General features: G+C 35.9%; 1 protein-coding gene across 10 annotated transcripts in view; it reads right to left on the bottom strand.

Annotated features, from left to right (window-relative positions):
* LOC150092673 (liprin-alpha-1-like) overlaps nt 1–16,042 on the bottom strand; it is a 778,236-nt gene that overhangs the window by 28,465 nt on the left and 733,729 nt on the right. For 9 of the 10 annotated variants that reach the window (XM_090414522.1, XM_090414524.1, XM_090414523.1 and 6 more), the window contains 2 exons: nt 14,024–14,121; nt 3,480–3,655 (listed from right to left, as the gene is read on the bottom strand). In XM_090414522.1, coding sequence (XP_090270648.1) covers nt 3,480–3,655; nt 14,024–14,121 — 274 coding nt within the window. Of the gene's footprint in view, nt 1–3,479; nt 3,656–14,023; nt 14,122–16,042 lie in introns of those variants that run through there. The other variant, XM_090414526.1, reaches the window with a different exon arrangement.

Raw genomic sequence — 16,042 nt, forward strand, 5'->3', positions numbered from 1 at the left:
TGGTATAAGGACAACTGCTGCAGAGAACAAAGTTGAGATATTTAATGAGCAGGTCATAAAGGTCTTTCATCCTTGTGCAAGACCTTTATGACCTTTTTTTCATCCATCACATCATGGAGAACATGAGAGGAGTGGATGATGATGAGGAGGAGAGACTATGAGTGAGCATGAGGTATATGGGAATTTGAGTAAGCTTTATGTTAATAAGGCTGTGGGACTTAATGATACGAGGTGGTATCAAAAAGTTTCGAGACTAGCTCTGTTTACGAGAAATTACTTTATTTATCTATGTTTACACACTATCACCTTCAAAACAGTTCCATTGCATAGCAATACAGTGCTCCCAGCATTTCCTGCCACTTCTGGAATGTGTCCTGGAAGTCTTCTTTTCGAAGTGTGTCAAGCACCTTCTGCGATTCGCGCTGGATCGCCACAATGGTGTCAAAACAACTACTTTTGAGCTGGATCTTCATTTTCGGGAAGAGAGTGAAGTCCGCAGGAGCTAAATCTGGAGAGTAGGTGGGTGCGGAAGTGAGATGATGTTGTTTCTGGTGAGAAACTCATGTGTGAGGAGAGCTCAGTGACAGGGTGCATTTTCGTTGTGGAACATCCAGTTTTTTGCGTGCCATAGATCTGGTCGCTTTCACAGAATGTCCTCCTTCAGAAGCCTTAAAACTTGGAAGTAGAACTCGCTATTGATGGTCTGGCCTCTGGGGATGAATTCTTGATGCACAATGTTGCGAATGTTGAAAATGACGATGAGCATGCACTTGGTCAAGCTGCAGACCTGCCTCCCTTTTTTTGGTCGTGGAGATGATGGGCTCTTCCACTGTGAAGACTGTTGCTTCATCTCAGGGTCGTACCAGTACACCCAAGTTTCGTCACTGGTAATGATCCTCGACATGAAGGACGGGTCATCCACGGCATGCTGATGGAGTTCTTGGCAGACTTCAATGTGGTGTTCCTTCTGCTCCTGGGACAGCAGCCTGGGGATGAACTTGGCAGCAACATGGCACATGTCCAAATTACACATGAGGATTGCCTGGACTGTTCTGCATGACACACTGACAATAGCAGCAATGTTGTGGAGTGTTTTCCGACGATCCTCATGCACAAGTTGCCAAATGGTTTCGACATTTTCAGGGATTGAGCTTGTTGAAGGTCTTCTTGATCTCTCATCATCTTCCAGTGATGTTTTTCCACTCTTGAAGCACGTGTGCCATTCAAAAACCTCGAACGACTCATTGCAGAATTGCCGTAAACTTGCCGAATGATGTCAAATGTCTCTGTGGCAGATTTGCCCAGTTTCACGCAGAATTTCATGTTCACTCTTTGTTCTAACTTGCTGTCCATGATGAAATCGCAGACGTGGTAATGCACGTGGTCAGAATAGCACCAGCTGCACAGCTCCCGATGTGCATAGGACGATGTCTTTTGGCACACTGACTTATGAAGGTCGGTGCTCTCTGTGACTGTGCATGCAGCCTTGTGCTGCCATCTGTTGGTGTGTTACAAAACTAGTCTCGAAACTTTTTGATACCACCTTGTATATCACTGAATATTTTGAAGGAATGTGCTGGGAACTGACATCTGCCTTGACAGATATTGTCAATATGTTTAATATGAGTCTTACATCCCACTTCATAAAAGAGGTGACAGAACTCAAACATCAAATTATAAGCCAATCTGTGTGTCAGATGTTGTGGTTAAAGTGTTGGAGAGGCTGGTGAGAACCACAATCCAGAATTGGGTTGATAACAGTGGTATTATCTCTGATGGACAGCATGGATTTTCTAAAGGGAGGTCATGTTTTAGTAATCTGCTTATTTATTACAATAAGGTGACAGCTTCATTGGACAAGGGAGATGGATGCATTGTAGTACTCTTAGATTTTGCAAAGGCTTTTGATAGATTATTATTATTATTATTACTACCCAAGACCTCATGGAGTCAAAGACTCATCTGAGAGGTCCTTTTATCACACACACACACACACACACACACACACACACACACACACACACACACACACACACACACACACACACACACACACACACACACACACAGAGCTCAGCATACCATGCTTTGAACACATTCAAACTCCCTGCAGACACCACACTCTCAGGCAAGGCATTCCAATCATTTACAACACTGCACAAAAAAAACCTGCCTTTCAACTCCCCTACAATAACTGCATGATAATTAGACTGGAAGCGGATGGGGTTGAATATTAGACTAGTGAATCAGATTGGAGATTGGCTATCTGATAGTATCAGCAAGTTGTGTATGGGGGGGGGGGAAGACAATATCTAAGAAGAGGAAAGTCACTAGTGGTGTACCTCAGGGGGTCTATTTTGGGGCCATTACTGTTGTTGATATTGGAGAAGATCTGAATGGTGATATACAGTTGTTTGCAGATGATTCAAAGTTGGGATGAACTATGAGGAGTAGATCAGATGTGACCTTACAAGAAGACTTGAATAAACTGAGTGAATGGGTATAGGGGTGAGGATGCCAGTTCAATGTTGAAAAATGTAAGGTTTTAAAATTTGGGAAAGAAAGATGGGATGTAGAATTTATGCTTGGTAGGGATATATTGTTGGAGATGGAGAAAATAAGAGATCTTGGGGTGATGGTAGATAAGGATCTAAAATTTAGAGGACATATTGCAATAACTGTGAGGGCAACACAATGAATTCTGACAATGATGCAGAGGACTGACTTTTAAAAGTAAGGAGATTCTGGTTATATTGTATAAGGCCACATATGGACTACTGTGCACAGATTTGGTCGCCTTGTTTTCACAAGGATGAGATGTTGGAGAAGGTCCAGAGGCAATTGACAAAATAGTTTCTGATCTCTGGAATGTCGAATGTAAAGAAAGGTTGAAAAGATGCAATTTACAGAGTCTAATGGACAGAGGAAGAGGTGATATGATAGAGACATACAAGTTAGTAAGGGGTTGTTACAGGATTAATGTTGAAAGAGGTTTTTCATAAAATGGTGGGAGATTGGGATAGAACAAGAGGTCATCCCTGAAGCTGTATAAAGAGGATGTGAGCAAGGGTTGAGAAGCAGGTTTTATGTATGGAGAGTTGTGAATAATTGGAATGCATTGTCTGAGAGCATGGCATCTGCAGAGAATTTGAATGTGTTAAAGGCACAGTAGGATAAGCTGTGTGTGTGTGACAAAGGGACCTTCTAGATGAGTCTTTGACTCCATGGGGTCCTAGAATGATAATAATAAGATGCTGAGATAATGATGTTGATGTAAGATTCTGACATTTTAATAAATTTCTACTTTTCTTTGGAATTATCTTTATTACATGCATGCACAAGAACTGCACATCCAGTATATACATCCCCTTTCCCTCACATAACATGTAACAAAGATAATTCCAAAGAAAAGGAGGAATTTATTAAAATTAGAAAAGCTACCAAAAAAGTACTATAATAGCTCAGACACTGATACATACCTGAGTATTCTGATTTGGTATTTGAAGGGCCAAAGCCATGGCACTATGGTCAAAACTTTCATCTAGAGCAATGACTGAACCATGAACTCCAGATTCTTGAAGATTAATTGAATATTCTTTTAAACCTATTGCATCTAACCATTTGATAACCCTATCATTGGACCACACCAGCACATCTGCAAGATTTAAAAATTTATATATTAAAGAATAATTGCATAGTTATGAACATTCTGAGACAATTTTATTTCTTCATATTAAAGTTTTTACTATTTTCTTAAAAAAATAAAATTACAATTTATAACTTTCTGCATTATTTAAGAAATAAACTTTGTATAAAACTATTACTTCCACATTTTAATAAATTTGAATACTAAAGAGAGTGTGTGTAACTCCTTCAGAATAACTGCAAAATTGTGTATACATCATGCAACAACTGTACTAATTCAACTTCCATAAAATAAACTTTAACAACCATGATTTTATTCTTTAAAACTTGAGCTTTTTCTTGGTTTTATTCGTTGACCAGATATTTGTAAATGATATGCACGAATTGTCAACAAGTTTAACCAGCTATTCTGTCTGGCTTCTTCGGGACAAGTATAACAGCATACACTAACGTTTACTAGTAAAAAAGAAGAATGGAGTAACACAGTCAAATAAATTAAAACTGATGCATAACATCATAAGCATGGAACTTGGAGTATCAGTCATTATTTATTGAGCGCGTTATATAGTTTTTAGTGAAATGAAATTCTGGTAAGCTGATACACCACATTACATGCTTATGATGTTACGCGTCAGTTTTAATTTATTTGACTGTGTTACTCCATTCTTCTTTTTTACTAGTAAACGTTAGTGTGTACTGTTATACTTATCCTGAAGAAGCCAGACAGAATAGCTGGTGAAACTTGTTGACAATTCGTGCATATCATTTACAAATATCTGGTCAACAAATAAAACCAAGAAAAAGCTCAAGTTTTAATGTTTAAGTGACCAAATACAAAACAAAAATGATTTTATTCTTTAATTCATGTGGACTTGAAAGAAGTTTGCAGGAAATGAAAGGCATTGCATCATGCCAGATTCCACATTTTATCACTATCTTATTAGACAGAAAGTGATGGTAAATGAAGTCAAAATACATGAGGTCAAAAATCAACTGAAAATTCTTTTGTACATATAAAAAGAGATGAAACCTTCAATTTTTTGATGACATTAGATCTCAACTATAGTAGTTATTAAATATTCCAAGTTAAACATAAAACAACAGTATATGAATTATCCAACAATATTAGATAATAGAGCTACAAATCAGAAATTTTTTTTTGTATAACAAGACATGCAAAGTTTCCATAACTACAAAATCACACATTTACCACAGTAAAATAATTTATTATACTATAATGTTTCGTCTTACACATAATAAATCATCAGTGAGGAATTTTAACAAAAGAAACAATAGAGTGCATGCATTCATTAAATTAAACACACTATTGGGCCTAAAATAAAATAAAATTAAAATTATACATAGATATATGTAATAGTTTGGTGTTTTCCCATTTGATTTCATGGCTAATGTTTTCAATTCCATGTTGTGCCAGGCCAGATTTGTGCAGTTTGATAAGCCAGATATGGTCTTCATGTTCAGAAATGCATTTATTGATTGATCTTCCTGTATGTCTGCAGTAAGACAAGTTGCACACACATTGTATTTGGTACACACACCAAGTAACATCATTGGTGAGTTTGTCATTTGAAGAAGGAAAGATTGTGAATTTGGTTGATGGGTTTGTATATTTTCATAATCTTTGGAACATATCCAGAGATGCCTTTAATATAAGGGAGAGGAGTCCTGTGGATTTATTCTTCTTGATTTTGTTTTGTACAAATGAATAAAGTTCTGAGTCGAGAAAGAAGATTCTTTCTGCCAAGTGTAATAGATCATCTAACCTAGTAACTTTTATCCAGAATCCCTGAAAAAAAAAAAAAAAGAATCTTCTCCGTCTCTCTCGATCCCAAACTGCCTATTTTGCTATGCACAGATTATTTGGTTGATGAAGTAAAGCTTCAAGCACTTTCTTTGAATAAATGTTAATATTTATACATAGATATACGTAATAGTTTGGTGTTTTCCCACTTGATTTCATGGCTAATGTTTTCAATTCCATGTTGTGCCAGGCCAGATTTGTGCAGTTTGAAAAGCCAGATATGGTCTTCATGTTCAGAAATGCATTTATTGATTGATCTTCCTGTATGTATGCAGTAAGACAAGTTGCACACACATTGTATTTGGTACACACATCAAGTAACATCATTGGTGAGTTTGTCATTTGAAGAAGGAAAGATTGTGAATTTGGTTGATGGGTTTGAAGGAAGCAATGGGTTTGTATATTTTCATAATCTTTGGAACATATCCAGAGATGCCTTTAATATAAGGGGAGTCCTGTGGATTTATTCTTCTTGATTTTGTTTTGTAAAAATGAACGAAGTTCTGAGTCAAGAAAGAAGATTCTTTCTGCCAAGTGTAATAGATCATCTAACCTAGTAACTTTTATCCAGAATCCCTGAAAAAAAAAAAAAAAAAAAAAAAAGAATCTTTTCTCTGTCTCTCTCTCGACCCCAAACTGCCTATTTTGCTATGCTGCACAGATGATGCATTTTTGCAATTTGAAATCACATAGAGTCAGAACTCTATGTGATTCTAAATTGTAAAAATGTCATTTCTGTACCATAGTCAAATAACCAGTTTGAGTTGAGAGAGAGAGAGAGAGAGAGAGAGGATTCTTTTTATTTATTATTCTTTTTTTTTCAGATGTTCTAGATAAAAGTTAGCTAGATTAGATGATTCTAAAACACCTGGAAATAATATTTTTTCTTGACCTATCTATTTAGCTATACTACATAGATGATGTTTTTTAGAATCACACAGAGATGAACTTCATTCATTTCTATAAAAATCAACAATTTACATTTCTGAATTAAATTTACATTAGGAAAAACAATTGCCAAGAGGAATTTCCTTTCTAGAAGTAAAAATCAAACTGAAACCTGATGGATCATTCTCTACTTCTGTCTACTGAAAACCAACTTTTACAGCTATATTGATAATACATCAGCTCATTATCCATCTCAAAAGTACAGTATTATAAAACCATTAGTGTCTAGAACACATAAAACTTGTTTCTCAGAAGGATTATCACTCAAATAAGAACTGAAAACGGTCAAATAAACAGCTTTACTAAATGGATACCAAGAATAACACAAAAAACAATTAACCACCCTTTTGTATACAGCATCCCAGAGAAGAAAAAGAAATCTACAAGATTCCTACATATTAAAGGCATCTCTAGATATGTGGAAAAGATTATGAAAATATATAAACTCACCAACTAAATTCACAATCTGTTATCTTCTCCAAAGGACTAACTCGCCAATGATGTTACTTGGTGAATACCAAGTATATGTTCAGCAACTTATTTTACTACAGACAAACAAGATCAGTCAATAAACATGTTTCTAAACATCAAGATCATATTCAACTTATTAAACTGCTGAAATCTGGTCTCGCACAACATGAAATTGAAAACACTAGTCATGGGATCTAATGGGAAAATATCAAACTATTACTAAATAAATATGAAGAAATACGTATAAGTATGAATATTTATTCAAAGAAAACGCTGAAGCCCTACTTCATTGACCAAACCTTAATCCTAATGCTTTACCATACCTAAAGTTTGGGAAATTGTTACCCCTCAAGTGTATTGAATAGAGTATTTTATTTCAATGTTATTTTCAGCCCATGGGATTCTAATGTAACGTATGTGCTATACTATTTATTTTGTTGAAATTACTCACTGTTGTTCTTTGCTTACACTGATGATGTCTTATGATACACATGACAAAATAGTACAATAAATACTTTTTCCTTTTGTACACATGTGATTATATAAAAATCAGAAAAAAACTTTTTATTTCATTCAGTAGTGAATGAGCTATAGAGACTCTCATAGATAATAAACAGCCTCAGTGAAAACATAGAATTAATGAAAAGGATTGTAAAATATCAAAACTGGAACGATTATTCTATTTAAACTTGGTTTATTATTGAGTACTCTGCATGACTAATGGAAAAATCTTTTGAAATAGAACTTCTGAGGACAATTTTGACTTTCAACCATCATATTCTATGTGTTAATAGCATGATCTAGATTTGATGAGTTTACATGAAGCAGAAGTTATCTTTGTGTTTATTAAGAGATCTATTTTTGTCCTTTCAGTTTGGCTATAACAACAGAGAATACTATAAATTTTGGGCAGGATAATAGTGGCTGGTCCCTGACTGGAAAGAATGTAAATCAATGAAAGCAATTTTTATTTAATAATCCAAGAAGAGCTGTAAGTTGTTATTTATTAAAGTGCATTAGAGTGATAGCGTATCATTGGATCTATCATATAATAACCAACCATCCAGCTTGGAGATGGCTGGTTATTAAATGACAAGGTTGGATATATGGGGTACTGGTCATGAAATAGTCCTTGGGTCACTTAAGCTACGTATCTTTCTATCTCAGGTTTCTATTTATGGTTTCTCATACAGGCTCCTGCCCCCCCCCCCCCCCTACTAGATCAGATTCCTGATTTTTCAGGTTCCACCTAGGCAATCCCGAGTGCAAATTTAGGTCTGCTATTACTCCTAACCGACACATCCTGCATTCAAACCACCCTAGTATGTCCATTTATGTTATTATTATTAAGCTATTTAACTGTTCTTTCAACCTCACGCATAAGTGGAGGAGGTTCCAAATTAAAATTTTCCTGTTGAGAGGGCTTCTCCAAATTTTCCTTATCCTTGTGCTGTATAGTTCCTCATAGTATTCTTTCCATTTGTTTTTGATTTCCAGTTTTTCTGTTAGTACTGCTCCATTCCTATCTTTGATGACATTGAATTCGAGCTTAAACAACCACATAATTATCCAGCCCAAGAGTATTCAAAAAACACTTATGCACTAGTAGTGTCATGTACTCATTTCGGTTGGGTGTGCTGTTGTATGGCTTATCCGACTCACACTACAAAATACAAAAGGGATACTGTATAGGTAGCATATTGATGTATCAGAGTTTTAAGAGTGCATGGCACATCAGCGCTCATCTCAATTGGTCCAATATAATTATTCTAATTGTAGGATAAGGCAATTGCAAGGCACAGGGCCAGAAGGGTAACTAGTGTGGTAAGAGAGGCAAAAGCAGATTATAAAAGGAAGATAGCAATGCAGGCTGAAGAGAATTCCAAACAGTTCTTTTGATATGCTGCAAGTAAAAGAAAGAATGTATATGGCAAAATGATTTTAAGGAATGCTGATGGTAGGGAGGTAACTGAATCAGGCGAAATAGTAGAATTACTAAGTGAACACTTTGCAAGATTATATCATCTAGGTGGTGATATTGCTGGAACGAGAGAGCCAAGGCTTATGCAGGAACTGAGGTAAATGAAATGGAGGTGCATAGCATATTACAGAACCTTAATGTGAATACAGCATAGGATTGGATGGTATACCAGCTTGAGTTTTGTGTGAAGCAGTGAGGGAATTGTCAGTGCCCTTGATCATATTGTTTAATCTAAGTCTCAGCTCTGGGTTAGCCTCAAGGGGATGGAAAGAAGGGGAAAATAGTTCCATTGCATAAGGGAGGTTCCAAGAATGATGCAACAAATTACTGATTGATCAGCATATCAGGAGTTGTAAAGTATTGGAGAAGTTGGTCAAGAGCAAAATATAGGAATGGATAGATGGAAATGGGATACTGTATGGGGAGCAGCATGCCTCAGTAACTTGCTCATGTTTTATAATACAATGACACTGCTGGACTTTGCAAAGGCCTTTGACAGGATACCACATGGAATTCTAATCAGTAAACTGCAGCACATGGAGATGGATAGGAGGGTGGTTGATGGAGAGATATCAAAGAGTAGTTTTTTCAGGAGTAGAGTCCAAAAGAAGGCCTGTAACTGTGGTGTGCTGCAGGGTTATGTTCTTGGACCGTTACTGTTTAATTTGTTCATTAACAATACAGGCAAACTAACCACACCTTTATTCAACTTCAAGGGATGACCCCTTGTTCTGGTCCCTCTAGGCAAGTGCTGAAACATTTCCCCTGCATCTATCTTATAAAATCCTTTAAGCAACTTCAAGGATTTTATAGGATAGATATGATAAATGGGATATGTTTCTATCATATCCCCTCTTTTTCTCCTATCAACCAACTTCTGCAATCCACACAACTTCAATCTATCTTCATAGCAAAATTTTCACAGACCACTCACCATCTTGATCACTCACATCTGAATCTTCTCCATCACTTCCTCATTCCCAAGAAATCCAGGAGACCAGACTTGAGCACTGTAATCCAAATGTGGACATATCAAGGCCTTATAAAGAGGAATAACAACTTCCTTATATCTACTTGTTAATGTGTTCTTCAATAGTCAAGTAATCTTATGAGGTACCTTAGCAATATATCCTCTAAACTTTAACTCTCTGTCTACCACCACCACTCCTAAATCTCTAACTTCCTCTATTTCCTAGAGTACAGTGCCATCAATGTGATACATGGCTTGTAATCTATTTATCCCAAAATGCATAACTTGACATTTTTTGACATTAAATTGACACCCATTAACTTTTGACCATACTGACAGCCTATTTAAATCACCCTGCAAGCTCTCCACGTTGCCTTGATTAGCTATTACCCTAACTAATTTCACATCATCAGCAGACAACTGAATATTTCCTTTCTTATATCATTTATGTACAAATTAAACAGGCAATGGTCTCAGCACCGAACCTTGTGGCATATCACTAGTCACCTGTTTTCATCTCGATTCTGCCCCTCCATATGCCACTTTTTGATATATGTCCAGCAACCACCCTCCTATCCACTTAACCATATCCATCCCTATTTGTTCTAATTTGTGTAACAGAGTTCCATGTCATATTCTGTCAAATGCCTTTGCAAAATCATTGTGTAGCCATTTCCTTTATCCAATTGAGCTCAAGGCCTTATAAAGAGGAATAACAACTTCCTTATCTCTACTTGTTAATGTGTTCTTCAATAGCTGAGACTTTATTATAAAAAGTTAGTAAATTAATAAGGCATGACCGACCCTTCACAAAGTTGTCCATGTTGTCCCTCATACAGTATCATATTTTTATCTACCCATTCTTGAATTTTCTTTTTGATCAATTTTTCTATTACTTTTACCACCATGCCTGAGATACTGATCGGTTCTATAATTTACTACTTCAGTCTTAGAACCTTTCTTATTCCAAGGAATTATTTTGCCCTCTTTCCACTCCCTTGGAATTCTACCATAGCTGAGACTTAAATTAAAGAGCCTAGTCAAAGGCACTGCCAGTTCCCTTGACACTCAAAAATTCTCACAAAACCTTAGCTGATATCCCATCTAATCCCACAGCTGTATTTACATTGAGATTCTGCAATGTAAATTGCTAAGAGCCTTCAATTCATCCATCTCTGTTCCCACATTAGTACCTATCACACAGGTTAAAGCAGTAACCTCACTAGGTTACTGATATAGCCTTGCAAAGTGGTCACTAAGTAACTGAACTGTTTTATCCACTTATTATGAACTACATTTCCACCAGTCTGGGTAGTGGCCCTTCCTATTGTGTGTGTGTGTTTGCATTATGCGATACTGAGGTAATTGATGTGAAGTCACAAGTTTCTACATACGAACTCTTATTATATCTGCTCCACAAATATATGTATGCTCTTGGCACAAAGATTAACTTAAATGATATTGACACTCATTCCATTTCAATTTTTTATGCCTAACAGAATGCCATATAGCAGCTATCATAACATAATCCATCATAACTGTGCAAACTACTCAGCATAAATTCTTTTCAACATTATTGGTAGTGTATGCACATTTGTGTGTGCTCTTTGACTTAACACCTCCCATTCTCTGAAATTTTATTTTATTTTTATACGTTGAGTCCATATACAAGAGGTTAGTTGATCAACCTATAGTAATTAGTACCGTATATGGGCACTAATTACTATAAGTTGATCAACTAATCTCTTGTATATGGACTGAAGTGGGTTGGTAAAGGAGGAACTCATTTACATTTGATTTAAAAGACTGTATATTGTATTCCATGGGAAACACAACAGGGGGTAGACTTTTCCAAAATACAACAGCTGCAGGAATGAAGGAGGAGGAAAAGAAACCTGTTCTGTAGGTTTCAAGGTGCACTGTGAAGGGATGTTGAGAAGCAGCTGCACGTGTTCCAACAAGCTTAGGACTAAGTGGGGGAATCATTGATGCTATTTCAGATGAACATTTCCCATGGAAATATTTGTAGAATACACACAGTGCACAAATCAAACATCTGTACAAAATTGGGGGGAGGGGGGGAGTGACTATGGGTCATTAATAAGTCTAATTGCTCTCCTCTGCATTGAGAAAAGCATTTTTAGGGACCTCACCCCACCCCATATGTGAGAGCAGTATTAAATAGCAAGGCAGATTTGCAATTTGTGTAAAGTTAACAGCTGTTCAGGGGTAAAGTAACGTCCTGAGTGAAAGAGAAATCCTAGTTTTTTAGAAGCTGAGGATGCAATGGTTGTGATGTGTTTATGCCAGTAGAGGCTTGATATCAGGGTAATTCCAAGAAGAGAAATCTCAAATTGTCTCAAATTTTCAATTTGGGTTTCAAAATCAAAAATAATACTGGGAGAAAATGGTTCTTTTTTTATGAGAGATAAGATAGAACTGGGCTTTATTGGCATTGCAGTTGATGAGGTTATCTGAACCCCATTGGAAGATGACTTGGAGATCAGAATTGAGGGAGGTGGTGGTTGATGATCTGTAAGTTGAGGTGATGTAGAGTGAGGTTTATCAAATGAAAAGGAGGAATGCAATGTGGTGTAATCTGCAAAATTATGTATTGGGTTGGAGGTCAACTGAAGTAGGTCATTGACATATAGCAGGAAGAGGGTTGGTGAGAGGACAGAACCTTCTGGAACCCCAGCATTAGTCGAAGGGTGGGAAGATAAGGAGCCATCCACCACCACCACCACCACCACACATAGTGTGTATCCAGACAGAAAACTTTACAGAGACTATATGAAGTTCAAGCCTTGCAAGAGTCACAAGAGATCATTCACAAAGTCAATTCTATCGTACCTTTGAAAGAGACAAAGGTGAGAAACTCACTGATGGGCACACAACAGCCAGCAAAGGCCATGGTCTCAACTTTTGTCTTACCCCTCTTCCATATTTTCATTATTCTACTGCAACATCATCTAAAAAAAGTGAATGCCAGTTATCACACTTCTCCTGTATCTCTTGCATTAAAGAGGTCTTCTATTTCAAATACAACATTCTACAAATTGCTCGGGATTTTGCCATTCACAATTGCTTTTATCTACACTGTCTGCCACAGGATGTGTGCAGGAAAGTTCAGTGAAGCATAAGCCACAGCTCTTGACATTTGAAGAAAATCCAAATGGATCTAGTATAGAGGTCTTTTCAGTAAACTTCATAGTAAAGTCTTTCTTCCAATTATAATTTATCATCCACTGTATTAATTGTATTTGGTTTTGAGCACTCTACAAATTAAATCTATTCCTTCACCTCTTTCTTTCGCATGCATATCAAAGTCTTCTCTTGCAGATCTTAAACTTGCAATCAATGCAAGTACACCATAACTCTTTCCTTGTTTCTTGTAAGAAAAATCACTCCCCATGTCTCTTTACCTTTTCAAAATACCCAGGTCCTGGGACAAGACCGAGTTTCTCTTCATGAAACAAATATTTAATATCAGCTTTTCTTGTCATGAACACATCTTATCTACATAGAGCTTCATAAATCTTCAAACTGTCCATATGACAAAAATTCCAAATCTATAAAAACTCAGAATTTTGTTCTACCATTAGAGATAGGCATAAAAAAAATCACCAAAAGAAATCCTCAATTTTCAACCCAGATGAGAATTAAGAGTTTTTTTTAGGTGGTTTCAGACTGGTAATTCATCTTTCACCAATTCATTTCCCACTCTGTCACACAGTCTTATGCTTATTAACTAAGGTAATTGCTGGTCTGGTTGGCCAAATAGTTAGTTTATCCACTCTCCAGCCAAAAGGCTGTGGGTTCGAATCCTGCTTTGGGCATGGATGTTTGTGATTGTCTGTGAAAATACTAGTGGTGATGGGTGGTAGATGGCATTGGTGTAGTTGCAGTTCGTTGTAGTTGGTGGATTGAGTGGTGGATACAGAGAATTGTAGAGCAGGTGTCCTCCCTCGATAATCACAATATGTGATTATCTAATATATATATATATATATGTTAATGTAAAGAAAATGTTTACATAGTAATTCTTTTCTATCAATCATTAGACCATAGTTATTACTAAAGTGTACAGGATGTGATAATATTCATTTTACAGGTATACTGTAACTCACAAAAATAGTACACTTTCTTATTTTCAGGAAGTCAAAGAAAGAGTAATTTGTGTTACCTTTGATTTCATGCTCAATACTTCTTCTTCTGTCTTCTAATGCTTGCCTATCATAATTTAACCTTTTTAAACAGTTAATTCCATATTGCAAACTTGTTCTGTTAATACAAGGGGAAAAAAGTCAGTTAATTTTTCCTTTTTTTCTTTACACAGAATTATATCTTAAATCAAGAATTAAACAAGAAACAAAATATATTTTTATTAGCACTGTTTTATCATCAAAACAAAGAAAGAACCTCATTTATTTTGAATATATATATATATATATATATAGATTGAAACTGAAGTTTGATTGATCCTTCCTTCATTGTGACAGATAGCAAAGTGATTACTACATGTCCTCCACTACTGCAAAACTGCTCTGCATGCTCCCTCCACTTGCTATATGTCACACACTTTCAGTTTTGGGCAAAAAAATAAAAAAATAATAGAGAAGTAAGCCAAAAATTTTGGTAAATTCCAAAATTATTGGGACTTTGTATAAATTACCAAATAAGTTTTGTTTTCTCACTTATCTTGTTATTAGGAACATAAAACACTATTTTTCAAAATATATTAAGGTAATCCTTCAGATTTAATTCTGTTTGGAGATGATCCAATAAAGCCAACTACCTGGCTTGTTTGGATGAGTGGACAGTATTTCTGCTTTTCAACCTACAGACATTGGGTTTGAATCCCATGACAGCATGAATATTTGTGAACATCTTTTGGTAGATGATTTTCACCTTGTGTGATCACTATCTTGCTTGCTGTTCCACTCATTCATCAATCTCCATGCAAAAAATCTAGTCCTGATGCTCTTGCTAGCTGCATTCTTACTCAATTTTCAGGTAGACCACCCCTTCTTTTAACCTTACTAGTTCAGTGCTATCAAATGCAATCAGATTGGGCATCAATCCTATCAAACACTCGAAAGTTTTTTCCACTTGATTATACTATAAATTAAAGATACAAAGAAATTATATAATCCTTTATCCAAGTGTAAGCAAACAAAGTTTGCGCCTGAAGTATTTTCAGGACTGGAGCAACTCATATCTAGAAGCTAATGATTTCACATCATTTGCCTTAGTATTCCATAATGCAAAGCACATATCCTTACAGACATATGTAATGTTATGTATTATAGGAAGGGTCACTACCCAGACCGGTTTTGACCTTTATTGAGGTCTCATCAGTGGGAGCCAGACCCAGAGGTGGAAAAACTTCCAACTATCTCTAATCCAGAGTATTTTAATAATAAGGTGTGACACCTTTTGGCTACTCGTATATGAAAATATGACTTCTGCATTACTTCAATCTTAGTATCACCTCAAATGCAATTAGTGCGCCTATATAATCTTAAAAATAAATGCTACAGATTTAAAACAATTTCTATCTATACATATTTTATGGCTAACTATTTTAAAAAACACTCACCAGGATGAAATAATTTAGTCACTGATTTAAAACATTTTACACAGTTTTAATGACATACAGTACTATGCTCTTTTTATGTACTCTATGTTCCAAATTTACCACCAAAATTTATGTCATCTGCTAATTACATAGCATTTTGCTGATTATATCTAGTGCTTTCTTTGCAATTCATTTTCCTTACTTTTTTATTTTAAAGTATTTTCCCCACCTTTTATCATGAGTAAAAGATTTTCTTCCTATTAGTGAGCAAAAAAGTGGAAATGTGAAAATGATTCGAAAAGTAATCTCATTAGAAGAAAAACTTGAAATAATAAAGAAAAATGAACAAGGCAAGTCCAAAGCAAAGAACACAAAAATGGGTGAATCAACTATAAGAGCAAGTTTAAGGAAAGCTGCTGAATACAAAGAGAAAGGTAAAGCTGCTGAATAAAGCTGCTTCAAGTTCATCATGCAGGCAGACCATTCGAAATCAAAGTATTATAATGATTGAATTAGAGAGACTTCTTTCTACTCTACATGAATTGAAGATTGTAACCAAAAACGAATCCTGCTAAGCACTGACCTTATGGGTGCTTGGAGCATTAAAAAAAAAAAAAAAAAACC

Source organism: Typopeltis vanoorti, chromosome 25, assembly GCF_054136105.1.
Source record: "Typopeltis vanoorti isolate ZY-2024b chromosome 25, IOZ_Tvanoo_1.0, whole genome shotgun sequence".
In the NCBI taxonomy this organism is placed as follows: Eukaryota; Metazoa; Arthropoda; class Arachnida; order Uropygi; family Thelyphonidae; genus Typopeltis; species Typopeltis vanoorti.